Below are 22,288 nucleotides of genomic sequence, written 5' to 3' on the forward strand. Positions count from 1 at the left end.
AGAGTATGATAATGGTAGTAGTAGTGTGATCAATACGATGAATAGACACACCGTGCGTTGATTCTCCAAAAAAAAAAAAAAAAAAAGAAAAGAAAAGAAAAAACACAAGTAGGGCATAAACACTCATTGGCTATTTTAAATACACATGTGCGGCGGTCAATGTAAAAAATACTGGAAAGAAGCCGCTCAACGATCTTGTAACGCATAAATGAACATGAGAGAGAAATCATGAAGTATGAGGAATGTATACCCTCATCCAGGAGGTTTGTCCCGCAGAACAAATCACCGTGGCTATCGTTCGTCCGGAGAAACGACCGTCTCATCGCTCCAGAAGAGGCGACGTCTCGTCGGCGGGCTCGTCGGACTTGCCGGTGCCACGCTTGCGGCGACGACGCCGCTTCTTCGCCTTGTTCGACCCGCTGTCGGGGTGCGCGTTCTCGTCGCCCATGTCGATCAGCGGGCCGGCCGCCTGCACTGGGGAAGTACCGGTCTTCCGTGGCGTGCCGGGCGGTTCCACGTCGGATGAGCTGGTGCTGGTGGTGTGGAGGACGACCTTCCGGATGCCGTTCACGTCAAACACCTGCTCCGTGATGCTCCCGCTGCGGGCCGGGCCGCGGTGCAGGTAGTCTTTGCCGCGGGGGTAGTCCCCGTCGGGTGAGTGCGGCTCCGAGGACCGGTCGCTGACGGCGGCGCTGCCGCCGGCCGGCCCATGGTCGTCTTGCTCCTCGCTGACAGGCTCCGGGATGGAGACTTGGTTCCCCGTCCGCCCGGCGGGGGTGCTGCTCTCGGAGGATCGGGTGTTGGACATGGTATCGTAGCCCAGCTGGACGGCGTGGGCGCCATCGCGGGCATCTAGTCCGGCAGACGCCAGGAGGCCCGCTCCGATCCCACCGGCCAATGCGGGCGGAGGCATCTCACGGCGGGACAAGTCTGTGGTACTAGGGCCGGATTCGAGGTCCGTCCGGCCGGAGTGGCTGGGGGAGACGCTGGTACGCTTGATCTTCACGTTCTGGTATCGCGTGTGCCGCGGCCGGCTAGCCAGGTTGGACGGGCCCAAGTGTTTGAGGTGTTCGAGGATCTGATCGGTGGCCCCGCGTTGGGTCACCATGTTGTCGGCCGCGTCGGAGGTTCCCTGTCGGCGGAGTTGGAATCGCTGCAGCGGCGCTTCCACGGAGCTGCGGCGGCGGCCGCTGGACCGCCCGTTTGGGACGTGGATCTCATGCTCCGGATCTACGGTGCCGTTCTCTTGCGTCGGCGGCAGCATGGGAGGCTCTTCAACAATCTTCCCCTTGGGCACGCGGGACTTGGGGGCCGGCGTCATGCGTCGAATGGCCTTGTGGACGTCGATGAAGACATCCGACTCGTCGATGATCTCCTCGCCAATCAGCTCTTCGATCACATCCTCCAGCGTCACCACACCCAGCGCGCCCCGGTCCTCGCCCGGGTACTCCGAGGCCAGGACCATGTGCGACTTGCCCTCCTGGAAGAAGTTGACGATGTCGAGGCAGCTGGTCTCCGGGCGCGTCTCGGGCAGGGTCGCCAGGGCAAAGTCACGGACGCGCTTGCCGTCCTCCGGGTCATAGGTGATCAACATCTTGACGAGGAGCATGCCGACGAAGTTCCTGTCGTTGTCGGGCGCATGGATGGGGATGCGGGAGTACCCTTGCGACAGGATCAGGTCCATGGTGGGTTCATCGAGAACGGTCTCGGCGGACATGGTAAAGACATCCTCCATGGGAGTCATGATGCTGCCCACCGCCTTGTCCTTGAGGTCCAAGACGGCGCTGATGATGGTGACCTCGTCGGAATTGAGCTGTTCCCCGGCTTCTCCCAGGGTCTTGTGGAGGGTCACGAGCGTTTTCAAGCCAGCCTTCTTGTAGATTGTGCCATGGTCCTCGCCGAGGAGCCGATCGAGCAGCTTGGCGATGGGCCAGGCGACCGGGGACATGATGTACATGAGGGTCAAGACGCACGGGGCCATCCAGGCCCCGATGGGAAGGCCGTAGCGGACACAGATCGATTGAGGCACGACCTCACCGAAGATCACTAGCGACCAACAATCAGTCCCCATGACCCAGGGGATAGGCCGGATGAGGGGTTTACGTACCAATCAAGACCGTACTGCCCAGGACGGCGGGCCATCCGCCTCCGAGCGACCGGTCCAAGACGATGGGAAGCGTCTCGTTGGTGATGACATTGCTCAACAACAGCGTCACCAAAACCCAGTGTTTCCCTTTATTCAGCAAGTTCAACACACTCGCTGCGTTTTTCCGTTCGTGGGGCTCGCCAGAGCTTTGGATTACTTGTAGATAGACCTCATCCTGTTGATCGTGACCGGGTTAGCCGCAGAACCAGAACCACAACCCCAGCCGCATCGACGAGGGAACCATACCTGGCCCATCAGAGCGATTGTCAACCCCGCAAACGCACCACCGCTCAGCACGAGGGCTGCAGCGACACTCAGATACAGCCATAACCCGGGATCGTTGGGTGGTTTCGGTTCCGCTTCCGCGGAGATGACATAAGAGGTGGGAGCGGCCGAGATAAGAGGCAGCTGGAGGAACGCCAGCACCAGCAGTTTAGCCAGACCGAAAACAACAGGCCGGAGGGCCAGTGATCTATAAGCCGGGGGTGTCGCCATCACCATTGGGGTGAGAAGCGAGAGGGAACAAAGAGAGAAAAAAAAACAACAAAACAAAAAGATTGAAAAATGGGAGACGTGGGTGGGACTAGGCCATGTTTAATATGGGTGGGTTTGAGTTTAGAAGTTTTGTAGGAATGGCGCGAGAGGAACGGTCGACAGTAAGGTCGAGCGCCGGACCGGGCTAGTGGAGGAAGTGGAGAATGAAATGCAGGCAACTAGGTCGATGATAGGTTAGATATGACCCTCATGATTGACACGGGCGCGGCTGAAGAAAAAGTGGGATTGGAGAAAGAATTTCTCTCACCAGGAAAAGAACAGCAAAGAAAAGAAGAGAAGAGAAGGAAAGGAAAAAGGAAAAGAAGGAAAAAGAGAGGAGTGGCTTGAGAGTGTCTCAAGCAGCAAATGGACCAGAAGAGGTGCCAAGATATGGGACTCTGCAGGGTGAGAAAGAGGAGAAGCAGAAGCACCAATAATGGAGATGGAGATGGAGATGGAGATGGAGAGATTCACTTCCACTGATGAACCACTTGAAACCTGCGATGCTCGGGTCACGTTCTGCCCTGGTCCCCGGGCGGTGAGTATGCAGCCTGAGGCAGATAGTGTATGATGTCATGTCGTTCTGTATCAATTCTCTGCTTTATCTTTATCGCTCCCTCTGGTTGCTTTAGACTGTATCAACTAAACCATCCAGCTACTATACACAGTTCGATTGTCACACTCTGCGGTTGTGGTTTCAAAGAAGAATACTATCCAAGTTCATGTCACATACCATCTTCAATTCAGTTAGCTAGCATGATCAGATAAATATCTGCAGTCACTGCAGCCTAATACATACTTGAGTACTACTGTTATTATCAATCTATTCCTTGTTGTTGACACCATTCATAGATTTGAGACAACTATCTATTATTTAGTTACTATGTATCTCCCCTTCAGGTGTAAAGATATATATATACTATCACTCATATTATTCCGGAGAATTGTATTGTCTATCCAGTGACTTTCACTTGTGATACAGGGCTTGACAAGGATACTACAAGTCACACTGACCAGCCCCAGGTTAGATGTCAGTAAGTATCAGTGAATATCCATGGCCATCAGTGATTGTCAGTGGCTGCCAGTGGTTATCAGCCAGGAATTGATCTTTGATCCTATATATTATTAACCTAACCATCTTCTCTCTCCTCTCTTCAACTCACCCAGATTCCCATAAGATTCGATCCTCGTACGCAAGATGATCACGATCTGGTCAGTCATTGTGCTGCTGATGGGAGCGGTAAATAGATACTTTCTTTCTTCTAGAGCGACAATCTACTAAGTATATACAGTGCCTCCTCCATCGTATCGGCCTGATCCTCTATCGCATCTTCTTCCACCCGCTGGCCAACTTCCCCGGTCCAAAGCTTTACGCAGCCTCATACCTCCCCTATCTGTACCAGAACAAGATCACCGGCACCCTGGCTAAAGACATGCTCGGCATGCACGACAGATACGGCCCCATCGTCCGCATCTCCCCCACGCAGCTCGCAATCGAAGGATCCATCGGATGGTCCGAGGTCTTCTCCCGGCGCCCCAACGTCCCCGAATTCGAAAAGACCCCGACCTTCTACGGAGCCCGCGACGGAATCGGTATCCTCCCCGCCCAGCACGACGACCACCGCCGCCAACGCCGCCTCATGGCCTACGCCTTCTCCACCGGCGCGCTCTCCGAGCAGGAATCGCACCTCGCCCACTACGCCGATCTCCTCATCCAGCAGCTGCGCAAGCAGACCGAGTCCGGCTCCCCCGTCGACATCACCCGCTGGCTCAACTACCTCACGATCGACATCATCAGCGAGCTCGCCTTCGCAGACTCCTTCTCCTGTCTCGACCGCACCGACTTCCACCCGCTCGCGACAATGATCTTCAACAGCATGCGCGCCGGCGCACGCCTCTCTTTCTTCCAGCACTATCCACTCCTGCGACCTCTCGGGCTTCTGTTCAACCGTGACATGCACACACGCCGCCAGTACTACGTCATGGCGCGCGCCAAGGCTGAAAAGCGCATCGCGCAAGGCGTCGACCACCCCCGCCGCGACTTCATGGCTTACGTGCTCGGTAACAGCAAGGATGGCTCGCGCGGTATGTCCCACGACGAAATGGTCACTAACGCCCGCACCCTCATCGGCGCAGGCAGCCACACTACCGCCTCCGCTCTCGCCGCCTTCGTCTTCTACCTGACGCAGACCCCCGACGTGTACGCCCGTTTGGCCTCCGAGATCCGCTCTGCCTTTGCCTCCCAGGCCGACATCACCATCAAGGCCACCGCCGCACTGCCCTTCCTCCACGTCTGTCTCGTCGAAACCCTGCGCATTCACCCGCCTCTGGCAGAGACTCCGCCTCGCATCTCGCCCGGATGGGTCGTCAACGGCCGATACATTCCAAAGGGAGTGAGTTTCCACTATGACATACCTCTAATAACCATGATATTTACATAACCATAATATAGACCTCAATCTCCGTCTTCCAATGGGCCACCACGCACTCCCCACACAGCTTCACCAACCCACACCTCTTCGCCCCGCAGCGCTGGCTCCCAGCCGACGACCCGCAGTACGACGCACGCTACGCTAACGACAACCTCGAAGCATCGAAGCCGTTTGCGACTGGCCCGCGCGACTGTCTCGGCAAGTACCTTGCTTATGCGGAGATGCGCATGGTGGTGTCTCGGTTGCTGTGGAATTTTGATGTTGAGCTGGTTGACGGGCAGATGGATTGGGCGGATCGTCAGCGGGTTTACATTGTTTATGAGAAGGGGGAGTTGATGGTGAGGCTGAAGCCGTATTTGCGTGATGCTGAGTAGATACTTTGGTTGAAGCCTCGCTTGCTTGATGCTGAGTAGATAGTTCGGTTGATGCTGCTGCATCTCGCTTATTTGATGGAATGGTGGGGGGCAAGTAGCTTTGGAGTTAGAAGGTAGAAAGCACTGCAACCATTGAAAATACCAGTTCTGTCATTCGCGAGGTTTCCAACGACAGAGTCAGAACCGAAGCTGACTTCCCCTACCGCTGCACCAACCTCTTCATCTCAGAATCCACCGCCTACAACAGTCTAAAATCCAAAGGCCTGTGCCAAAGAGGCGTGATTCCTGATTTCTACGGGACTGTCACGAATATCCAACCAGCTGCGTGGCCAGCGCTTAGCATGTTCTTGAATGACGAGTTGCCCCCCAACGCCACTATTATGGAATTCATTCCCAGCCTCCAGCATGTCGATCTGTCCAATTACACATAGCATCATCTGGCGACATTCCGTGAGGTTCTTAGCGATATACACAACGCGGGTGTTCTACACTGTGATGCTTATCCGCGCAATATGATGGTTTCAGGCGGGGGGCCTGATCGGGTGTTCTGGATCGATTTTGATTCTGCGCAGACTTTTCCTGAAGGGAGTTCGCTTTCGACGAGGCAGAAGATGTGGATTGAGGATGAGGTTGAGCTGGTGGATTATTTTGTGGATGCTTTGGTGGGTACCTCTGTTCCTGGCTCTGGGGGGATGCTTTTGCTGACTGAATGTTGAACAGCCGAAGGATTTTGAGGAAGGGAGGTTGAATCGTACATGGTCTTACTATTATGACTATAACTAGGTGGTCTGGCTGGTTATCAGACTCTGTGGATGAATGTTAAGCTTGGTGCTATACATCGCTCCAGCTGTACTGGGTCGTGCGGGGCACGGCTATATCCTCTTCCGCCGTCATTACTTATAAATCCTCCTTCTACATTATTCTGACCTACCTACTTCTACATCATACTTACTCCCTACAACCTACTCCCTACCTACCACCTATATACAGCCTACGCCCACCATGCCCAACCCAACCATCGCCGTCCTAGACGACTACCAACGCGTCTCCACCACCCCCCTCACCCCCCTAACCCCTCACTTCACAATCCACCACTTCCCTGAAACGCTCAACCCCGCGGACCCAGCCTCCCACGCGGCCCTCATCACGCGCCTCCATCCCTACGACATAATCATCGCCCAGCGCGAACGCACCCCCCTCCCCGCATCCATCCTCTCCGCCCTCCCCAACCTCAAACTCATCCTCACAACCGGCGCGCGCAATCGCGCAATCGACACCGCATATTGCGCCCAGCGCGGCATTCCCGTCGCGGGGACGAGTGGCCCCCGCAGCAGTACCACCGCACACAGCACGGTGCAGCACACGTGGGCGCTGATCCTGGCGCTGGCGAGACATGTTGTCCGGGACGATGCCGCGCTGAAGCGTCCTGGCGGAGAAACATGGCAAGGGGAGACGCTGGGGATGAATCTTGCGGGGAAGACGCTGGGGCTAGTGGGGTTGGGGAAGTTGGGGGCGGAGGTGGCCAGGGTGGCTGTGTTGGCGTTTGATATGCGCGTTGTGGCGTGGTCGGAGAATTTGACGCCTGAGAAGGTGGACGCTGTTGCGAGGGAAATTGGGGTGGGAGAGGGAAAGATGCGGTGCGCGGAGAGCAAGGAAGAGCTGTTCAAGGTGGCTGATGTGGTGAGTTTGCATTATGTGTTGTCGGAACGGAGTCGCGGGGTGGTCGGACGGGTGGAGCTGGAGAGGATGAAGGGGGGTGCGCTGCTGGTGAATACGTCGAGGGGGCCGTTGGTGGATGAGATGGCGTTGTTGGAGACGCTATCAAGGGGAGGCATTCGTGGGGCGGCGCTCGATGTGTTTGATTTGGAGCCGTTGCCGGCGGATAGTCCGTGGCGGACGACGGCTTGGGGGACGGAGGGACGGAGTGAGGTTGTGTTGACGCCGCATATGGGGTATGGGGATGAGCAGATCCACGCTTGGTATGAGGAGGTTGCGCGGAATTTGGCGAGGTGGAGGGATGGGGAGGAGTTGACGACGCGGTTGAATTGATATCTACTATTAACTGAGTATGATAGTACAGAGTATGATTTACTGAGTATGTTTACAGAGTATGATTTACTATACTGACGGCATACCGGTACCCAAGGGAGTTAGGGCATGTGGGGCATGTGACCTGGCCGACATAACTAATCCGCATTATCAATCTATGCAGGACATGCATGTGACATCGAGCGTGTCAATCGACCATACTGTAGTCGGTTAGGTAGTATTGACATTGTCCGCTACGGAATATTACGCCCTGAGGTATATTATCCATTGAGACATTCTGCATCCGTCCAGGGTCAACAGGCTCAAATCTCCGTGGTGAAAAAAGATGAACCTCGGTCTAAAGTCGGCCAATCACCCATCCGGATGATTCGGCCTGAGGATCGTCAGCGTGACCTCGGTGCAAGGGATCTTTCATATACCAACTAATAGTAATCCTTATTTACTCTATTATACATCGTCATATAACCCCTCCATTTCCTTCCCTTCCCCCACATCCTCTTTCTCTCTACTCTCTGCTCTACCCTATACTCTACTCCATACTCTACTCCATACACCCCCTCTATACACTCAATTCCTCCTCAACTCAGTCAAAATGTCTCCCATCGCCATCCCTCCCCCAACAGAGGACCCCTCCACCCTCCCCACCAGCAAAATCACCCCACCAACCCACCCCACCATCCTCCACGTCGACCGCAAACCCGGCGCCTTCTCCAGCGGCGCCATCTCGCTCGTCTCTCTCCCGGCAGGCGCTCTCTTCGCCAAAATCACCACGGCCACCCCGGCGAAGAAGGCCTACACGAGCGTTCAAACCGGCCGCGACTCCCACATCGAGCTCAACTCCGACCTCGTCTACTGCAACCACTCCTGCGACCCCTCCCTCGTCTTCGACATGTCCCGCATGGAGGTCCGTGTCGTCGACCACCGGCCGCTGAACAAGGGTGATGCTCTTACTTTCTTCTATCCGAGCTCCGAGTGGGAGATGGATCAGCCGTTCCAGTGCTCGTGTGGTGCTGGGGAGGGCGTCTGTCGGGGTTGGATTGCGGGGGCTGGACAGATGGGTCAGGATGCGATCAAGGGATACTGGCTGAACCCGCATATTGAGGAGATGGTTGCGGAGCGGTGGGGGGGTGCTCAAGCTTCTTCTTCAACTTGAATGAGGGGCTGTCTTTAACTAAAGTATGGGGATGTAGTATCATGTCGAATGTGTATATACTTGCATGATAGAGTCGCATTGGATAGACATTACTCTACATTTTATGACCACGTAAATATAAGATAAAAGTAGATACAATAGAAAGATATATTCAATAAAGTTCATCAGTCACATAATCATAATCATACCGATTCAACACCCTCCCTCTCACCCGCTCCATCTCCCTCTCCAACCCCGCCATCTCCTCCCCATCCACCCCACCATCAGCCCCCCCATCCTCCCCCCGCAAACTCACCAACCGATCCCGCGCATCCGCAAAAACCCGATACTGCCCCTCCCCCAGACAGACCCCATAAGCCTCGCAGTAGCAGCTCCGCTCATCCGGACAAAGCGCCGCCTGCCCCGTGAACACAAACTGCCACAGCAGCTCCCACATCGACCCCGCCAGCTCATCATCCAGCGCCGTGTCCACCAACCACCCCCGATACGACACATAATCCAGCAACGGCACCCGCCGAATCTGCCGCCCGCTGACAGCGAACTGCCCGCCGCCAGGCTGCGCCAGCTCCGTCGGCATCGAGTCGAACGGGAAGAGCGCGTCCCACGCGTCGCTGAGACTGCTGCCGAGTTGGTCTGAGGCGCTGTCTTCGCCGGCGTTTCGCTTCGCTGATTCGGATAGATCGACGGTGCTGCTGGAGACGGACATCCCGGGACATCCGGGCGCGTGCTGGCATCGCAGGTTGACGTACCCCCTGTCGAGGACGTAGGCGGGTTGCAGGCGGCGGCTCATGAGCGCTGCGTCGCCGGCGAAGAGGTCGTCGTGGACGGCGCTGTCGGTGCGGTCTGCGCGCAGGAAGATGTTCACGTCGCTGAGGGAGAAGTAGTGGTCGATGATGTAGGTCAGGTAGGCCATGACTTCGCGGCCCTTGTTGTGTGGGAGGGAGGACTTGCTGCGCTCGACGGTGAGGGTGTGTTTCGGGGGTTGTGGTGTTGTTGCTGTCGTTGTCGCATTTCCAGCTGCGGTGGATGAAGAGGAGGATGAAGAGGATTGAGAGGATGAGGATGAAGAAGAGGAAAATGAGGAAGGAGGAACGGCGCGCTTGAAACTCCGCGCGTACAGCCCATCATCGGCATCAACATTGTAGACCGCGCTGGAGAAATCGTCCTCCTCGTCGACGAGCCGCTGCACCCAGCTCGTGTCGACGTCGTGCGTCGTCGCGACGACCAGCGTCCGCGAGTAGCTGTTTTTGATCGGCGGGGCCCATTCTACCGGGCGGTAGATGGACCCTGGTCGGTTGTGTTTGCGCCAGCGGCGGGGGACGAGGAGGTGCGAGAAGTAGAGGTAGAAGGAGATGGCGGTTGTGACGAAGAGGGCGGCGCCGGCGCTGGCTGTCCAGGCTCGGGTGCGCATTTTTGTTATTTTGATTTATAGATAGGTTGGGGGCATCAGTATATAATATGTCTTTCTGTATGTTGTATGTAGGTGTTTATGTAGTCGAGTGAGCTGGGCTCAGTCAATCGGCAGTAAATAAAAAATTAAGTCGTGAGGTAATATCGTAACAGCGTAGGGAGGTAATTGCCAAAGTAGGTCGTCTAAATCCCGCCGAGTACCCGCAGGAATGCAATGCAGTGTATATACTCAGCTTGAGCCCCAACGAAAATTGAAGAATGCCCTTTCAACACAGGATCAAAGTAAGAAAGAGAAGAAAGAACGCAAGGCGCAGTCCCAGCCAAAAGTCTCGTGAGAGAAGAAAATCGATCGGCATCATCGCCCTGCTGGATGCATCAGCGCTAAAGCGATCGGCAAGGATTTCAGACCCATGATTGGGTTGTAGGGGGCAAAGCGACGTCAGCTCGTGGACTCGGTTTCCATTTTTTTCTGGCCTTTTTTTAAACACATTCAATTCACTGTTTTGGGGATTGGTTGAATTGGGGGCTGTGGTTACCATGGCTCGGGGGGTTACCATGGATGGGGATGTCGTGATGTCATCTATCTCGGTACTGAGTCTGGAAGTCATACGATGATTCCTACACTATATAACTCATTGACCTACATGGGGCTAGTTAAGTCTGTGCTGCTCTCGGACGCTGCTCTCGGACTCTCGGATTCAACAGTCAAGGCTGTCATCCTTCATCCCCGCACAAGGCTGTACTAATATGGAGGAATGGTAGACAGCCCTGATCTTGAGCAATGTGTACTGACCAGACTCATCTAACCTTGCAAGTCTATACCCATTCTATCACAGTATAAACAATACATCTCTCTATGTAAAGGACAAACTAAGTAGAAGTAACACTGACCCACAAATCCCCCCCTGCAACAACCGTACTCACCAACATCGCAATGCCCACCCCCAACTCCCCAACGCCAACCCACCCCAGAAACGCCCCTGGAATCAACAAATCGCATCCATCGACGATGATCCTCTTGACAAGCACTGATCTTGGCAACTGCGCCACAGACCCTTTTTCCTTTTCGGTCTTCTTCTCGGACCCTCCATTGGAGGATGCCTTGTTAGAAGAAGAAGTAATCCCAAGTAAGACACCCCATACACACCCTAACACGGACAGCGCCAGCCCGCAGAACCAGAACCGATAGGCCTCGGTTGTGACGCGCGCGTTCCATGAGACCGGGTAGATGTTGGTTGCGTGGAGCTGTGTCAGGTTAGTTACCATATTATCATCATCATCATCATCATAATAATAATAATAATATAAACAATACACCACGAGATAAATCAGAAAAGAATGGGGGGGGAAACATACAATAGTAGCATCTTCCAGCAGCAAATACATCCCCAAACACGTCCACCGCGCCATCTCCAGCAAGGCCATCACAGACCCAGCCTCGCCGTCTCCCGAGAGAAGACCCGCCACGCGAGCGAAACAGTCAATAACGTTGAAGAAGCGGAAGTATCGTCTTGCTTTAAACATCACATAATATCAGTATTAATTCTATATTAATAGTGATACATCCCACAATACATGTGGAATCCACATAATACGGAGAAGATAGGAATACTAACTCAAAGCCAACTGCCCCCTCGCAGCCCCCCACCGCGAAGCAGTCACGACATCACCCGACAAAGCACCCGCGATCTGGCAGGTGGCGTTGATGAGACGGAGGGTCTTCTCGAGCCCTGCGGCTGTGCGTGTGAAGGTGGAGAATTTCTGGATCAGGGACGGCGGTCGCGCGCCGCGCCCTTGCCCTTGCCCCTGTTGGACTTTGGGACCGGTGGGTTTGGTCGCTGTGGCTGTGGCCGTTTTCATCTGTCTGTCTGTCTGTCTGTCTTTTCCCTTGGTCGGGTTGATAGGAAGGAGTTAATTTGCTGATGGAAGTGCAAAGACTAAGATCCGGAGTACCCCGTAGTTACTGACGAAAGGTGTTGATTAAGTAGCGGTGTGGACCCCGTTTCGTGTATGTACCAGATTAAGATCAGCCTCACTCCCGAGGTTCTGCAGTCTGCACGCTTCCCCTGCAAGGGCGTCGTTACGGAGTACCCCTAGTTCCAGTTCCACTATGTATATCTATCGTCTGATCTCGCAGACGTTGACAGTGTGTTTCCCCAAGGAGAACTAAAATCACCGCCCCCCGGCAATATCCTGTCCCAGTCGGTACCCCCCAACCTTCTCCCACTCGACCTTCTGTCGCGTAACCGGCAGCTGTCGTCGCAGTCCCTTGAACGCCCCCTCCGCCATCTGCACAAACGCCCGGTTCAGCTGCTCCTGGTAATCGCGCTCCGCCGCCCCAATCCGCGACATGATGCCCTCCGCCGACAGCGACGGCACGGACGCATGCACCGGCTTGTGCGTGTTGAGCGATACGTTGCCGTCCTCGTAGTAGTGCACGTCCACCTGGATCTGACCCGTCACGGTCGTCGGCTCGGACACGGGCACGGTGTAGACGGAGCGGAAACGGCCGTTCCTACCCCATTCATCAGCATGTAGTTGCAAGGACCAAAACTGGGGACAACTGCAGGCCTACCAGAAGTTGTTCGGAGAGTAGCGGTTCGCGACAAGGACAATGGCAATGGCGGAGTCGTTCTCGATTGGGTACACCCCGTACGAGCAACTCCGGTAGTGCTCGCGCGCATGGTTACCCATCGCTTTGAGGAGGGATTTGCTATATCCATCCGTCAGCATATATTCTTTCCCTCCTAAACCGCTGTAGCTGGGTCCACGGCGACAACTCACATCAAGTCCGCATTCTGCGATTCCAGCCCGTACGTCTGCGATCCAGTCGCTTCCTACCCAACAACGCCTTTATCAGCCCCATCCCAGCCCATTCCACTCGACAAAACCCAACTCAATATTCATCTCACCTGCGTAACATGGTCCACCTCAAAAGACGTCTGACTCTCAACATCAAAGTACCGACCGTCTTCCAATCGGTTGAATTCGCTCACGATGACCTTTCCACTCGTCAGCATTGCCCATCCGTCATTGTCTTTGTCAAAAGACATATGGTTGTGTAGGTATGTACCTCCTGACTCGCTCCGGGCAGTCGGACGGTCGTCAGCTGTTTGTGGTTGTATCGTTCGAAAGCGGGGGCCAGGGAGGGGATGATGTCGTCGCTTTCGGTCAGGGCTTTGATGTCTGTCGGAACCGGTGGCTATTAGCATGGTGTAATTGATGGATGTTGGAGCTTCGTGGGGTTGGAATGAATTTACCGGCAACGACATCGCCGAGCTGGACAAGGTCAGTACGGTCGAGCTAGGATGATCCCCTGAGAGCAAGCTATACGTACCTCGCCGGGCGGGGCACCCTCGATGAACGAGGATGCGATCTCAACGGTGGGATCCATGGGGGCGATGAGATCGGTAGGCAGTATTTAGATAGATTGTCTGAGAGTATTAAAAGGTTTCACTTGGGAATAGAGCAGAGAATAGATTCAACTTGGAGAAGTGGGGGATGACGCCTGAAACGGATGGCTTCCCCGATGTCAACAGCGCCCGCCTAGCGCGATAAGCGCGGCACGTGTCCCCGCCATCAGTATGTAGATTGTATCTTCAAATTTATTGTAGACTACGTCTTTGGGTTGATTCATAATGTAGCAGGTTCATATTATACGCTAAGCTAGTTCGAATACAAATATCCCACAACCGCTCAAGCATCTCACCCAAGACGCCAATTAGACAACACCATCAATATACCATATCCATGAATGTGCACGCTAAAAAAGAACAACATCGAAAAGCGATGGCAAATTAAAATCCTACTACCCATGCAATGCCTACTCGATACTCATATTCATCAGGCCGTCATTGGTCTCCGTCATCCCCTGCAATCCCACGCGCTTCAAGGTCCCCGTGTGAGGTGTGGTCGGCGCGTTCCGAGACCCGTGGTCTGGCTGTGGATGATCCGCGAATAGCGATCCCAGGTTCGATTTGGGCGGCGGTCCCCAGATGTTGGAGCTGTGATCTTTCACTGCGGGCGAGTTGGGCATGATGGGACTGCTCTGCGCGCTCATGCTTGGAGACACTGCGCGACGCTTGAACAGGTTGGGGTCGAAGTCGTCCTCTCGTCGTCGCTTTCGTTTAATCTCCGCAACAGCAGCGGAATGACTCTGCAGAGGCGTAGAACCTCGTGAGTAAGGTCTCTCTCCAGGTTTGGCAAACTCTCCAGCGGAGGACCCGGCTCTGGCAGACGGCGTGAAATCCATCGCCAGCTCGTCTTCCGACACGGAGGAAGCGGCGGCTTGTCGGAATGAGGGAGGTGGCGTGCGGTAACGTTCGTCGAAATTGTTCCAGAATTCGGCCCCGGCGGAGTTCCGGTGCGCTTGCTCGCTGAAATTCGGCTCCTCGTGGGAAGGAGCCTTTCCGGGCAGATCGACGGGGTGGGCCACGCTTCCGCCAGGCGATATATAGTCGTGCGTTGTCATCTCCGGCGACGTCTGCGGAATGCTCGGTTCGCTCTCGCGGACTTGTCGAATAACCTCGGCTTCACGTTTGGAGTCGCTGTCAACGGGAGCGCTTTCCTCCATCAATGCAGCTCGTATCCGCGCGAACGTCTTTGTCTTTGGCTGTAAAAAGGGTTAGAGTCCGGTACGGGCCAAGACGACTAAGAGATGAAAATAGATAGGATAGAGCATACCAATAAACTCCCACGTCGCGTCACAGCGCGGCGAATGACCCCAAGGTACCCGCCCTCGGAGTTGGAGTTAGTTGGGCTGTGGCCACGCCCAGCGCGGCCCTCACCCTCGTCACTGAGGTCCGACAAGCGAAGTTCCCGCGCACCGAAGCTCAAACTTTCCCTCCGCGTAGCGGCCGCCCCAGTTCGGCTTCCAAAATACCCATTACCCGGGTTCTCAATGCTCTTCATCACCGGCGGGGACAGCGGACCAGGGCTGGGCTTAGAGCTGTTGCCACTGGCGCTGCTGGAGCTGTGCCTACTACGGCCCCCCTTGCTGCGAAATCGCGCTCGCTGGAAGCTCATCAGACTGGTCGCCGCTTGAGAGTATCCCCCCATCCAGTCATTTCCAGGGCTAGAGACCCCACCGGGCGCAAAAGGACTCATTCCGTGACTCATTTTGTTTGCCTGCGGGGTATTCGTGATCATCATGTCGTCCCTATCTCCCATCATGGCCTCGTCCTCTTCGTCCTCACTGCTACTGGTGTCGGATTCTATCATATTGACGCTCGAGACGGAACTGGATACCGTGGCCCGATCCGCAGGTCCGGAGGTAGAGAACGGATGAACTGAGGTGGAGCCGATGGAGCCGCGGCGTTGTGGGATCTGCACACCGCGCCCGCCGATGATCGGAGAGGAGTCTGGAGAGGACTCTGCAAGTGTCGAGTGATGGAGGTTGGTGCAGGCACGCGAAAAATCCAACCCCCGCGAGCGACGAGGGAGGACCGATCCTGGTGAGCCGTAGATCTGAGACGAGTCGAGCTTCGGGGATAAGGGGGCTTGGCTAGACACCGAGGATGGCGTTGTGGGCTTCGCGGGTAGGTGGAGTTGTAATTCTTGATTTAGGGATGGCCGTCGCGGGGTTTCGGGGAGGGATGAGAGAGAGATGTCATCTTTGCTGGAAGGCCGACTTTCGTCGGATTTGGAGGTGGAGCGGGAAGTGGGTTTCGAAGCGTCGGATAGAGAGCGGGACTTGGGTGACGGGCGCAATGGAGGTCCAAGTAAACTGTTCTTCTCGGTCACATTATTATAGGTGGTTCCCGAGTCATTTAGGTCCCTCCGCTGTGATAGCTGCTCGCTCAACTTGCTGGCGAGTGGCACGCCGGGGAGGCTGTGCGACACGCTGGAAGAAGTCGTAAACGGCGACATAATTGCAAAATTAACGACCAATCTGACGTGTCAATATATGGAACAGACAAGTTCACAACATGATGACACCTGATCCTGCAGGGGCGTTGATGGAAAATGTTCGTGTCGTGATGGAGAGTGGATACGCGCTGAGGCCGAACGTAGTATGGGAAAGTCCCGAGAAGAGTTGCAATCTGTGCTCAAGGTATGTACCAAATCAGTCAATCAAGAGAACCAGAATGAAAATTATTGTTTCGTAACAGGAGTTGGAATTTCTTTGAAGATGAGAAGAAACAAAGGTAACAAGATAATGACAAGAATGAAGGAAGAATGAAAGAGGATCGAGTTGATAAGAAATGGATGTGAGGCCGATCGTCACTGACGTCGGGTTCGGCAAATCACGCCCGCCGTGCCCCGCCTGCGCTGCTGATTGGTCAGATGCATTACCTCTTTCCTATTCTGGTTTAGTGGCTGTTCAGATCACGTGGTGTGCAGACAACGTCATGTACAATATGGAGTGTCAGCATGTATATCGGCTCAGTTTGTGTGGGAACTGATAGAATTCAATTGGCATTGAACTCCTGGTCTTTCGAAAATCACCATAATAAAAACTAATAGAAACCCTACAAATCATCCCGCTAAAGCCAATTCCATAACTCCCGAAACAACAACAACCAATAAAACCAACATAAGATGGCTGTGAACCAAGAATCAAGGGCTCTTCCATGAATGATCATGCCAAACTCATCGCCGTGCTAATCGGCGCCACATACCACTCCCAATCATTGCAATTCGCACTCATCCCCAACGCATCTAGTGGGGGCGCCTTGGTCATATCCCCATCGCGAGCCTGCCACACCTTAGCAACTACGGCGCGAGTGCGCGCTACGTTGGACACGCTGGACTCTGCCATGGCCGCCAAAGCACGCAGCACGAGCGGACGCCCGTACGCAGCGGCATGATGGGGAGTTTCGAGCCAGAGCTCGTCCTGCGCGGGGTCCAGCTCCACGGCAGCGACGAAAACAGGCCAAGTCATGCTGACGAATGATCCGGAGTCGAGGAGGTCAGAGACGAGTCTCAGGATGCGGCGGACGTAGCTGGCGACTAGTGGCGTCGTTGGTGATGCGCCGCAGAGCGCGCAGTGCAGGTACAGGACTGCTGCGAGGCGTTTCATCTCTGCGGCGGACTGGAGGGTTTGGTCTTCGCCGTTGGGGACCTCCTGGACTAGGGTTTCTAGTTTGGTTCCTAGGGAGGCGGCGCGGAGGGAGAATTGCGCGCGTGCGGAATCAGAGTCTAGTTGTCGTCGCGTGCGACTGAGCTCTGTGATGTAGGATAGGATGGATGCTAGTTCGGGACTACACCCCATCCACAGGTCGATAGTGCGCTCGTTCTCCGCCCAGTAGTCACTTCCGAAGAGGACTTTCTCCCCGCACGCGGTCCGGCCCATGACGTCCTGGAAGGCGAAGAAACGCTCCGCAAAGGTAGACACGGAGTCTTGGGCATCATGCGACTTCGATAAGGTCTTTTGCTGCTGTTGCTGTCGTCGCCGTAGGCGGATGAAATCCTTGGCGCCTTTTAGGTGAACTGTCCACTGTTGGGAACAGTTGTCCACAATTTCATATAGACAGAGCATCACCATGACAGCGAGTAATTCCGGATCCGTAGCCCAGCTTGCTGTAGACGCTGTCGCGAGCCGCTGCCGTAGACCCTTCAGCGCGGCTGCCTTGTGCCGTAGCCCGACCATTCTGTACGAGCCATCAAAGCGCGAGCGATGGCATGCACCCAAGGCCTGTATCGCCGAGAATAGCGTCGACGATGCAGACAGAGAGAAGGGCAGGATGATAGACGCAAACGGAGACGGTTGCTTTGAGCTAGCTGTGGTCCGCGGGCACACCTGCTGGACATAGTACTCGAAAAGATGGCCAGAAGACTCCGAAACTTGGGGGAACAAGGCCAACGAAGGCGCCGGCGAGGGAAGCCGTTTGAACACTGCTCCCTGTGGCTCTCGATTCAACCCATCATAGTCAGAAACAGGGGTCAGAATCCCTTCTACCTCATCCTCACAGGCAACAACATCAACCCAATCCGGCCTCTCAAAACTCCCCACTCCACTATTCACGTAACCCCATCTTTCTATCGGCGGCAGAACACACCACGCATGCTCGTCCCCGCCCAAGATAGAAGAAGAAGCCGGTGGGGAGAGCTTTGAACCATCCTTCCTCCAAACGCCCGCTCTACCAAACGCCAACCCGCGGCTCGCAAAGTCAGACTCCCACTTGAGGACAAGATCCGTGGAGCATGTCAGGCCCCGCTCGCAACAGCGCGTGCACGCCGGTTTCTTAGTGTCGCAGCGCACCCGGCTCGTACGGCATTCTTTGCAGCTGCCGCGGCTGCGAGTTTTTATAGGTTTGGTGGTTTCTGTGGGCTTTTTGCGCGGCATCTCCGCTGGTTTTTCTTACATGGTTTGCTCTTCTGACGTGGAATTGCTGAATGGGTGGCGTGACCGATGTCTATCAGTGATCAGATCTTGATCATGAGCGAGACTGCAATGGCTGGGGTATAGAAAAGCAGAGCCGGTGGAGTTTTGCGGTAAAGTAGCACAACTAGTGAGCCCCCAGAAAGTAGGAGTGTTGGTTATGCAAACCCTTTGGGCTTGATGAACGTACGTCTTTGGAAACGGGGCTCAATCGATAAGGGAGGCCGGTGGAGAATCGCCCAAAGTTTCGTCTCCATCGCGTCCGCCAATCGCCGTCTGTCACAATTCGTGCCTCAGGCATATAGGTGACTACGGGGCGAATATTCGCGATTTTATCGCCGCAAAGAGCAGGAAAAAGGCAGTGTAGACCTCCCAAAATCAGAGTATCCGGCTTCCCATGGCTTCACGGAATTTTTCTATTAATAAATTTAAAGGTGTATGTCAAAAATTGTAGCTCGTGACTCCATGTCAAATGCGAGACCGGAAGGCGAAACGACATTATATATACAAATAGACAAAAAAAGCTATAGGTGAAGAAAGGGCCAGGCATCCGAACCACCAATACATGGTGGACAGTAAGCTAGGTACAGAAAGAATTAATAGATGCCAAATGAGATCCGCATAAAGGGGTATCATAAAGCGGGGGAAAGCAGCGGCCGTTCACGGTCCGCGAGATGAGGATGCCTCATCCAGTTGATACTCCTCCACGTCGCGGATCTGCTGCTCCTCGTCATCAGGAAGTTTCGAGAAGCCGGATGTGCTCAGGTCCTCATCGCGGTCTTTGGTCACATCGCACGTGACGGAGCCCAGAGAGGGATAGAACCGCCGGTAGGTGAAATAGGCGACGCCCAGTCCCAGGAGGGAGCCGGTGGTCACGTCGTATATATCATGTCTGTAATCAGCCAGGCGGGAAAGTCCAATCAAGAACGCGCCAAACAGTGGCAGGAAGGCTAGGAGACAGCGACAGAGGTCGGATCTCGGCCGGAAAACGCGCATTTGACCGGCGAGGAAGCTGAAAGCAGCAGTCAGCGACATGGTCTATACTAGCACTGCTGCGACTATGGAACTCACAACGAAAAGTACCCCAGTCCGCTAAACGAGAAACTGCTATGACCACTGGGGAAACTCCTGAAACCATCCAGTAACATGCCCTTATTCTCCTGGGTGCACACAGACAACGAGACCCAGACATCTTCCGGGGTGCCTTTTTGAGGGAGACAGCGCGCGACCAAATCTGGACGAGGACGTCCAACCGAGTTCTTGATGATATCCGTGAGGAGAGAGGACAGCATCAGCGACGTGAAAAGGCCAAGCAGCGTCACTTGGATCTGATAGCGACTGGGACGGGTCAGGGCGGCCCAGGCGATGATAGTGAGGAGAGGAATCAGTCCGGCGTAGATCATGGATAGTTCTACCAACGCTCAATATCAGTTCCATATCCTGACTAGTATATAAGGAATCAATCAATCACTTACGTACGGTCACCCTTTCATGGGAAGTTAAAGGGTGTTGAATATCCTTGTCGTCTAGCATGAACAAGCGAGGAGACGGTTTCAACGTCTTTTGGATCTACACCCATATGACGGTTGTCAGATTCTCATCTCAACTACTGACATCCACCAGTGTCTTACCAGAACGGAACTCCCCCAGATGACCGCTAAGGCCACAAAGTCCATTACCGGGGAGGCCCGCTGGTAGAAGCGGGCCAACACCCCAGGAACTCCGGGCTGGCTGGATCGCATATCGTAACTATATGAAGCCGAGGAAAAGAATCAGGATAAAAAGAAGTCCAAAATAAAATCAGACACAGCGCGACATCATGCAGAAGAGGGGGAAAGTGGACAGACTGGACGAGGCGCAATAATCACTAGGTTGGGATCAGACGAACTGGTCACGAAGCGGAATTCCCAGACGGGCAAAGCTCAAAAAACATTCCAGACCAATCCCGACTTCTCTCGCCGCCTTGGCGCACGGTCCAGTTCAACACCATGGGTCTGCTCATTCCGATGTGCACTGTCGTACCTGACCATATTCTATCTTCCTCCTGACAACGCGTCATTCCGTCGTATACCGTCAGAGAGGGTATCCGGTCCGGTAAAAACTCTATTCGCTTTCCAACTTACCGGCCAACGCCATGGCCGACGGACAGCAGCGAGCACTGACCACGGCCTTTGCTCCACCACCTCCGTTATGGAAACATTTCACGCCAGACAACCTCAAAAAGCTGGAACAGATCAAGAAAGAAGCGTCCAAGGGCGAGGATGGGAAACCACAGAAGAAGAAGTGGACCGCTGCGGAATTGCGCTCGCTGGACCTCCCCCCAGAGCTGCGTCTCCTCGTCCCTCCCGACATTCCTACGTCAGGACAATACAGTGTCTTCGGAGAGGTCCAAAATGTGAGTACTACAGACCTCTCACTGCTAGCCCTTTCTTCAAGTATGCTTATGTTCGAGCGTCTGCAGCTTTCAACCGCCCTCCCCGAGTTAAAAGACCAAGGCATCACCCAGCTTTACCCCTCTTCCGGCGGGGAAGCCGACCGCGAACCGTCTTCCGAACCAGCGCGACCGTTGAACCACGCCTACTACCTTCTCAAAATCAGCAAATCCCTCCTGCTGAACTTCCTCGAGTTTGTCGGCGTACTCTCGATCACGCCCGAGCAATACGAGTCCAAAGTGGAGGACCTGCGCAACTTGTTCGTCAATGCGCATCACCTGTTGAACCTGTACCGGCCACATCAAGCCCGGGAGTCCCTAATTACAATGATGGAAGAACAATTGAGTCGCACCCGGGAGGAAATTCAAGAGATGGACAAGCTCAAGGCCGAGGTCACGAGTGCGTTGGACCGACTCAAGAGCCAAGGAATTGACGTGGATGCTGCTGTCGACGAAGAGACCAGGAAAGCCACAGCAGCGGCCGAGCCACCGCAGGATAAGTCGAAGCTGATCTGGGATCTGTTGGACGACGCCAATTGAGACACTGCATGCAAAGCCTCTTACCCTACACCGGGACATGCCATATGGCCGGGTTTGGATTTCAGCTCCACGCGAGTCACACTTCGACACGAATCTGCACTCCACGCAGTACCTGGACACAGCACAGACGGTGTTCCATCCAATCAACCGTCTCTCAATCCCGCCATAATTTCCATTTGTTAATGGAATCGGCACTATGGAATATCAGTTCCTCCGGTTGGGTCACATGATGCGCTAATCCGCCGCGCTTAAAATCCCACCAAACTGCTCCCCTGAAATCTTTCCTTCGAATTTCTCCAAAAGACAGAGAAGCTGGTCTTCTCGACCCTCGCAGCTTGATGGCGCTGCCAATGGCTTGTCATTCATGAGCACAGTGGTCATGGTGCTAACACTCCAATCCGATCCCCTCTACTAATGAATGGTACGTGTGTTTTGATATGGTTTTCTACCTGCATGTCAATGATGATTTGCTTTATTTCTTTGTTTCAACCCCATCTGAGGGCATCTACCAGTGCTCCGTGGTGATATTTATGCATTCTTACCTCTATATATCTGATCCAATGTCAACTCTTGTTCTTGTGGTTTCGTCTAATCGGAAGATGAATCGGCTGCTAATAATGGCTTGAAGATTACAGGAATTGCAAGACGAACCATTATTAGTTAGCAACACACAATATAATCTCGTGGAACACATTGTCCAAAGCTCGTTGATCCATCCAATCAATGCCTACATGGCAGTCCCGAAGGACCTTCCCTCCATTCGTATCGTACTATCCCGGGGGACATGGACCTAAAGTAGCCATCGACAGAAACCAGAAGCCGAAAAGAACCTCGACAAGAAAATCCCAAGCCCTTTCTACCACGAAACTCGCAAAATTTACCAACAGCAAAAGTTG

General features: G+C 54.4%; 10 protein-coding genes across 10 annotated transcripts; 3 read left to right on the forward strand and 7 right to left on the reverse strand.

Annotated features, from left to right (window-relative positions):
• Window positions 1-103: 103 nt before the first annotated feature.
• On the reverse strand, window positions 104-3,211 carry BDW47DRAFT_99832 (putative DUF21 and CBS domain protein (Mam3)). The gene is made up of 4 exons (XM_024820947.1): window positions 2,949-3,211; window positions 2,393-2,859; window positions 2,108-2,321; window positions 104-2,046 (listed from the first exon to the last, which is right to left on the reverse strand). The coding sequence occupies exons 2-4, from the start codon at window positions 2,645-2,647 to the stop codon at window positions 320-322; spliced, it is 2,196 nt and encodes a 731-aa protein (XP_024675285.1). The 5' UTR covers window positions 2,648-2,859; window positions 2,949-3,211; the 3' UTR covers window positions 104-319.
• A 667-nt stretch (window positions 3,212-3,878) lies between these two features.
• On the forward strand, window positions 3,879-5,486 carry BDW47DRAFT_133678 (cytochrome P450; the record flags this gene model as incomplete). The annotated part of the gene is made up of 3 exons (XM_024817895.1): window positions 3,879-3,920; window positions 3,973-5,073; window positions 5,133-5,486. The coding sequence occupies 3 exons, from the start codon at window positions 3,879-3,881 to the stop codon at window positions 5,484-5,486; spliced, it is 1,497 nt and encodes a 498-aa protein (XP_024675286.1).
• Window positions 5,487-6,481: 995 nt separating this feature from the next.
• BDW47DRAFT_133679 (D-2-hydroxyacid dehydrogenase family protein) lies at window positions 6,482-7,535 on the forward strand (the record flags this gene model as incomplete). The annotated part of the gene is made up of 1 exon (XM_024817896.1): window positions 6,482-7,535. The coding sequence occupies exon 1, from the start codon at window positions 6,489-6,491 to the stop codon at window positions 7,533-7,535; it is 1,047 nt and encodes a 348-aa protein (XP_024675287.1). The 5' UTR covers window positions 6,482-6,488.
• A 1,144-nt stretch (window positions 7,536-8,679) lies between these two features.
• On the reverse strand, window positions 8,680-10,099 carry BDW47DRAFT_115443 (DUF3431 domain-containing protein; the record flags this gene model as incomplete). The annotated part of the gene is made up of 2 exons (XM_024814796.1): window positions 8,680-8,706; window positions 8,984-10,099. 2 exons carry the CDS (start codon window positions 10,097-10,099, stop codon window positions 8,680-8,682), a joined length of 1,143 nt encoding a protein of 380 aa, XP_024675288.1.
• Window positions 10,100-10,224: 125 nt separating this feature from the next.
• Window positions 10,225-11,958, reverse strand: BDW47DRAFT_122838 (PEX11 domain protein; the record flags this gene model as incomplete). Its single annotated transcript, XM_024815930.1, has 4 exons — window positions 10,225-10,281; window positions 11,242-11,343; window positions 11,455-11,612; window positions 11,715-11,958. The coding sequence occupies 4 exons, from the start codon at window positions 11,956-11,958 to the stop codon at window positions 10,225-10,227; spliced, it is 561 nt and encodes a 186-aa protein (XP_024675289.1).
• Window positions 11,959-12,270: 312 nt separating this feature from the next.
• On the reverse strand, window positions 12,271-13,492 carry BDW47DRAFT_122839 (F-actin-capping protein subunit alpha; the record flags this gene model as incomplete). Its single annotated transcript, XM_024815931.1, has 7 exons — window positions 12,271-12,613; window positions 12,674-12,811; window positions 12,883-12,935; window positions 13,011-13,100; window positions 13,172-13,284; window positions 13,359-13,377; window positions 13,436-13,492. 7 exons carry the CDS (start codon window positions 13,490-13,492, stop codon window positions 12,271-12,273), a joined length of 813 nt encoding a protein of 270 aa, XP_024675290.1.
• Window positions 13,493-13,733: 241 nt separating this feature from the next.
• Window positions 13,734-16,281, reverse strand: BDW47DRAFT_99840 (uncharacterized protein). The gene is made up of 2 exons (XM_024820948.1): window positions 14,782-16,281; window positions 13,734-14,710 (listed from the first exon to the last, which is right to left on the reverse strand). Exons 1-2 carry the CDS (start codon window positions 15,964-15,966, stop codon window positions 13,922-13,924), a joined length of 1,974 nt encoding a protein of 657 aa, XP_024675291.1. The 5' UTR covers window positions 15,967-16,281; the 3' UTR covers window positions 13,734-13,921.
• A 302-nt stretch (window positions 16,282-16,583) lies between these two features.
• On the reverse strand, window positions 16,584-18,571 carry BDW47DRAFT_99841 (Zn(II)2Cys6 transcription factor). The gene has a single exon (XM_024820949.1). It carries the CDS (start codon window positions 18,383-18,385, stop codon window positions 16,679-16,681), a length of 1,707 nt encoding a protein of 568 aa, XP_024675292.1. The 5' UTR covers window positions 18,386-18,571; the 3' UTR covers window positions 16,584-16,678.
• A 293-nt stretch (window positions 18,572-18,864) lies between these two features.
• On the reverse strand, window positions 18,865-20,394 carry BDW47DRAFT_99842 (phosphatase PAP2 family protein). Its single transcript, XM_024820950.1, has 4 exons — window positions 20,053-20,394; window positions 19,897-19,990; window positions 19,493-19,832; window positions 18,865-19,433 (listed from the first exon to the last, which is right to left on the reverse strand). Exons 1-4 carry the CDS (start codon window positions 20,161-20,163, stop codon window positions 19,082-19,084), a joined length of 897 nt encoding a protein of 298 aa, XP_024675293.1. The 5' UTR covers window positions 20,164-20,394; the 3' UTR covers window positions 18,865-19,081.
• A 161-nt stretch (window positions 20,395-20,555) lies between these two features.
• Window positions 20,556-21,392, forward strand: med7 (mediator complex subunit MED7; the record flags this gene model as incomplete). The annotated part of the gene is made up of 2 exons (XM_024814797.1): window positions 20,556-20,816; window positions 20,883-21,392. 2 exons carry the CDS (start codon window positions 20,556-20,558, stop codon window positions 21,390-21,392), a joined length of 771 nt encoding a protein of 256 aa, XP_024675294.1.
• Between the last annotated feature and the right edge of the window lie 896 nt (window positions 21,393-22,288).

The sequence above is a fragment of the Aspergillus candidus genome (assembly GCF_002847045.1).
Source record: "Aspergillus candidus strain CBS 102.13 unplaced genomic scaffold BDW47scaffold_5, whole genome shotgun sequence".
In the NCBI taxonomy this organism is placed as follows: domain Eukaryota; kingdom Fungi; phylum Ascomycota; class Eurotiomycetes; order Eurotiales; family Aspergillaceae; genus Aspergillus; species Aspergillus candidus.

What these genes read in the sequence shown, in the direction of transcription:
- BDW47DRAFT_99840 (XM_024820948.1), bottom strand. Translation starts at nt 15,966, where the DNA reads ATGTCGCCGTTTACGACTTCTTCCAGCGTGTCGCACAGCCTCCCCGGC. An exon ending in CGCGACGTGGGAGTTTATTG is followed by an intron (nt 14,711 to 14,781) that starts GTATGCTCTATC and finishes CCCTTTTTACAG; the next exon opens with CCAAAGACAAAGACGTTCGC.
- BDW47DRAFT_99842 (XM_024820950.1), bottom strand. Translation starts at nt 20,163, where the DNA reads ATGCGATCCAGCCAGCCCGGAGTTCCTGGGGTGTTGGCCCGCTTCTAC. An exon ending in TCTGGGGGAGTTCCGTTCTG is followed by an intron (nt 19,991 to 20,052) that starts GTAAGACACTGG and finishes ATATGGGTGTAG; the next exon opens with ATCCAAAAGACGTTGAAACC. An exon ending in GGACTGGGGTACTTTTCGTT is followed by an intron (nt 19,434 to 19,492) that starts GTGAGTTCCATA and finishes TGCTGCTTTCAG; the next exon opens with CTTCCTCGCCGGTCAAATGC.
- BDW47DRAFT_99832 (XM_024820947.1), bottom strand. Translation starts at nt 2,647, where the DNA reads ATGGTGATGGCGACACCCCCGGCTTATAGATCACTGGCCCTCCGGCCT. An exon ending in CAATCGCTCTGATGGGCCAG is followed by an intron (nt 2,322 to 2,392) that starts GTATGGTTCCCT and finishes CACGATCAACAG; the next exon opens with GATGAGGTCTATCTACAAGT. An exon ending in GGGCAGTACGGTCTTGATTG is followed by an intron (nt 2,047 to 2,107) that starts GTACGTAAACCC and finishes GTTGGTCGCTAG; the next exon opens with TGATCTTCGGTGAGGTCGTG.
- BDW47DRAFT_99841 (XM_024820949.1), bottom strand. Translation starts at nt 18,385, where the DNA reads ATGCCGCGCAAAAAGCCCACAGAAACCACCAAACCTATAAAAACTCGC.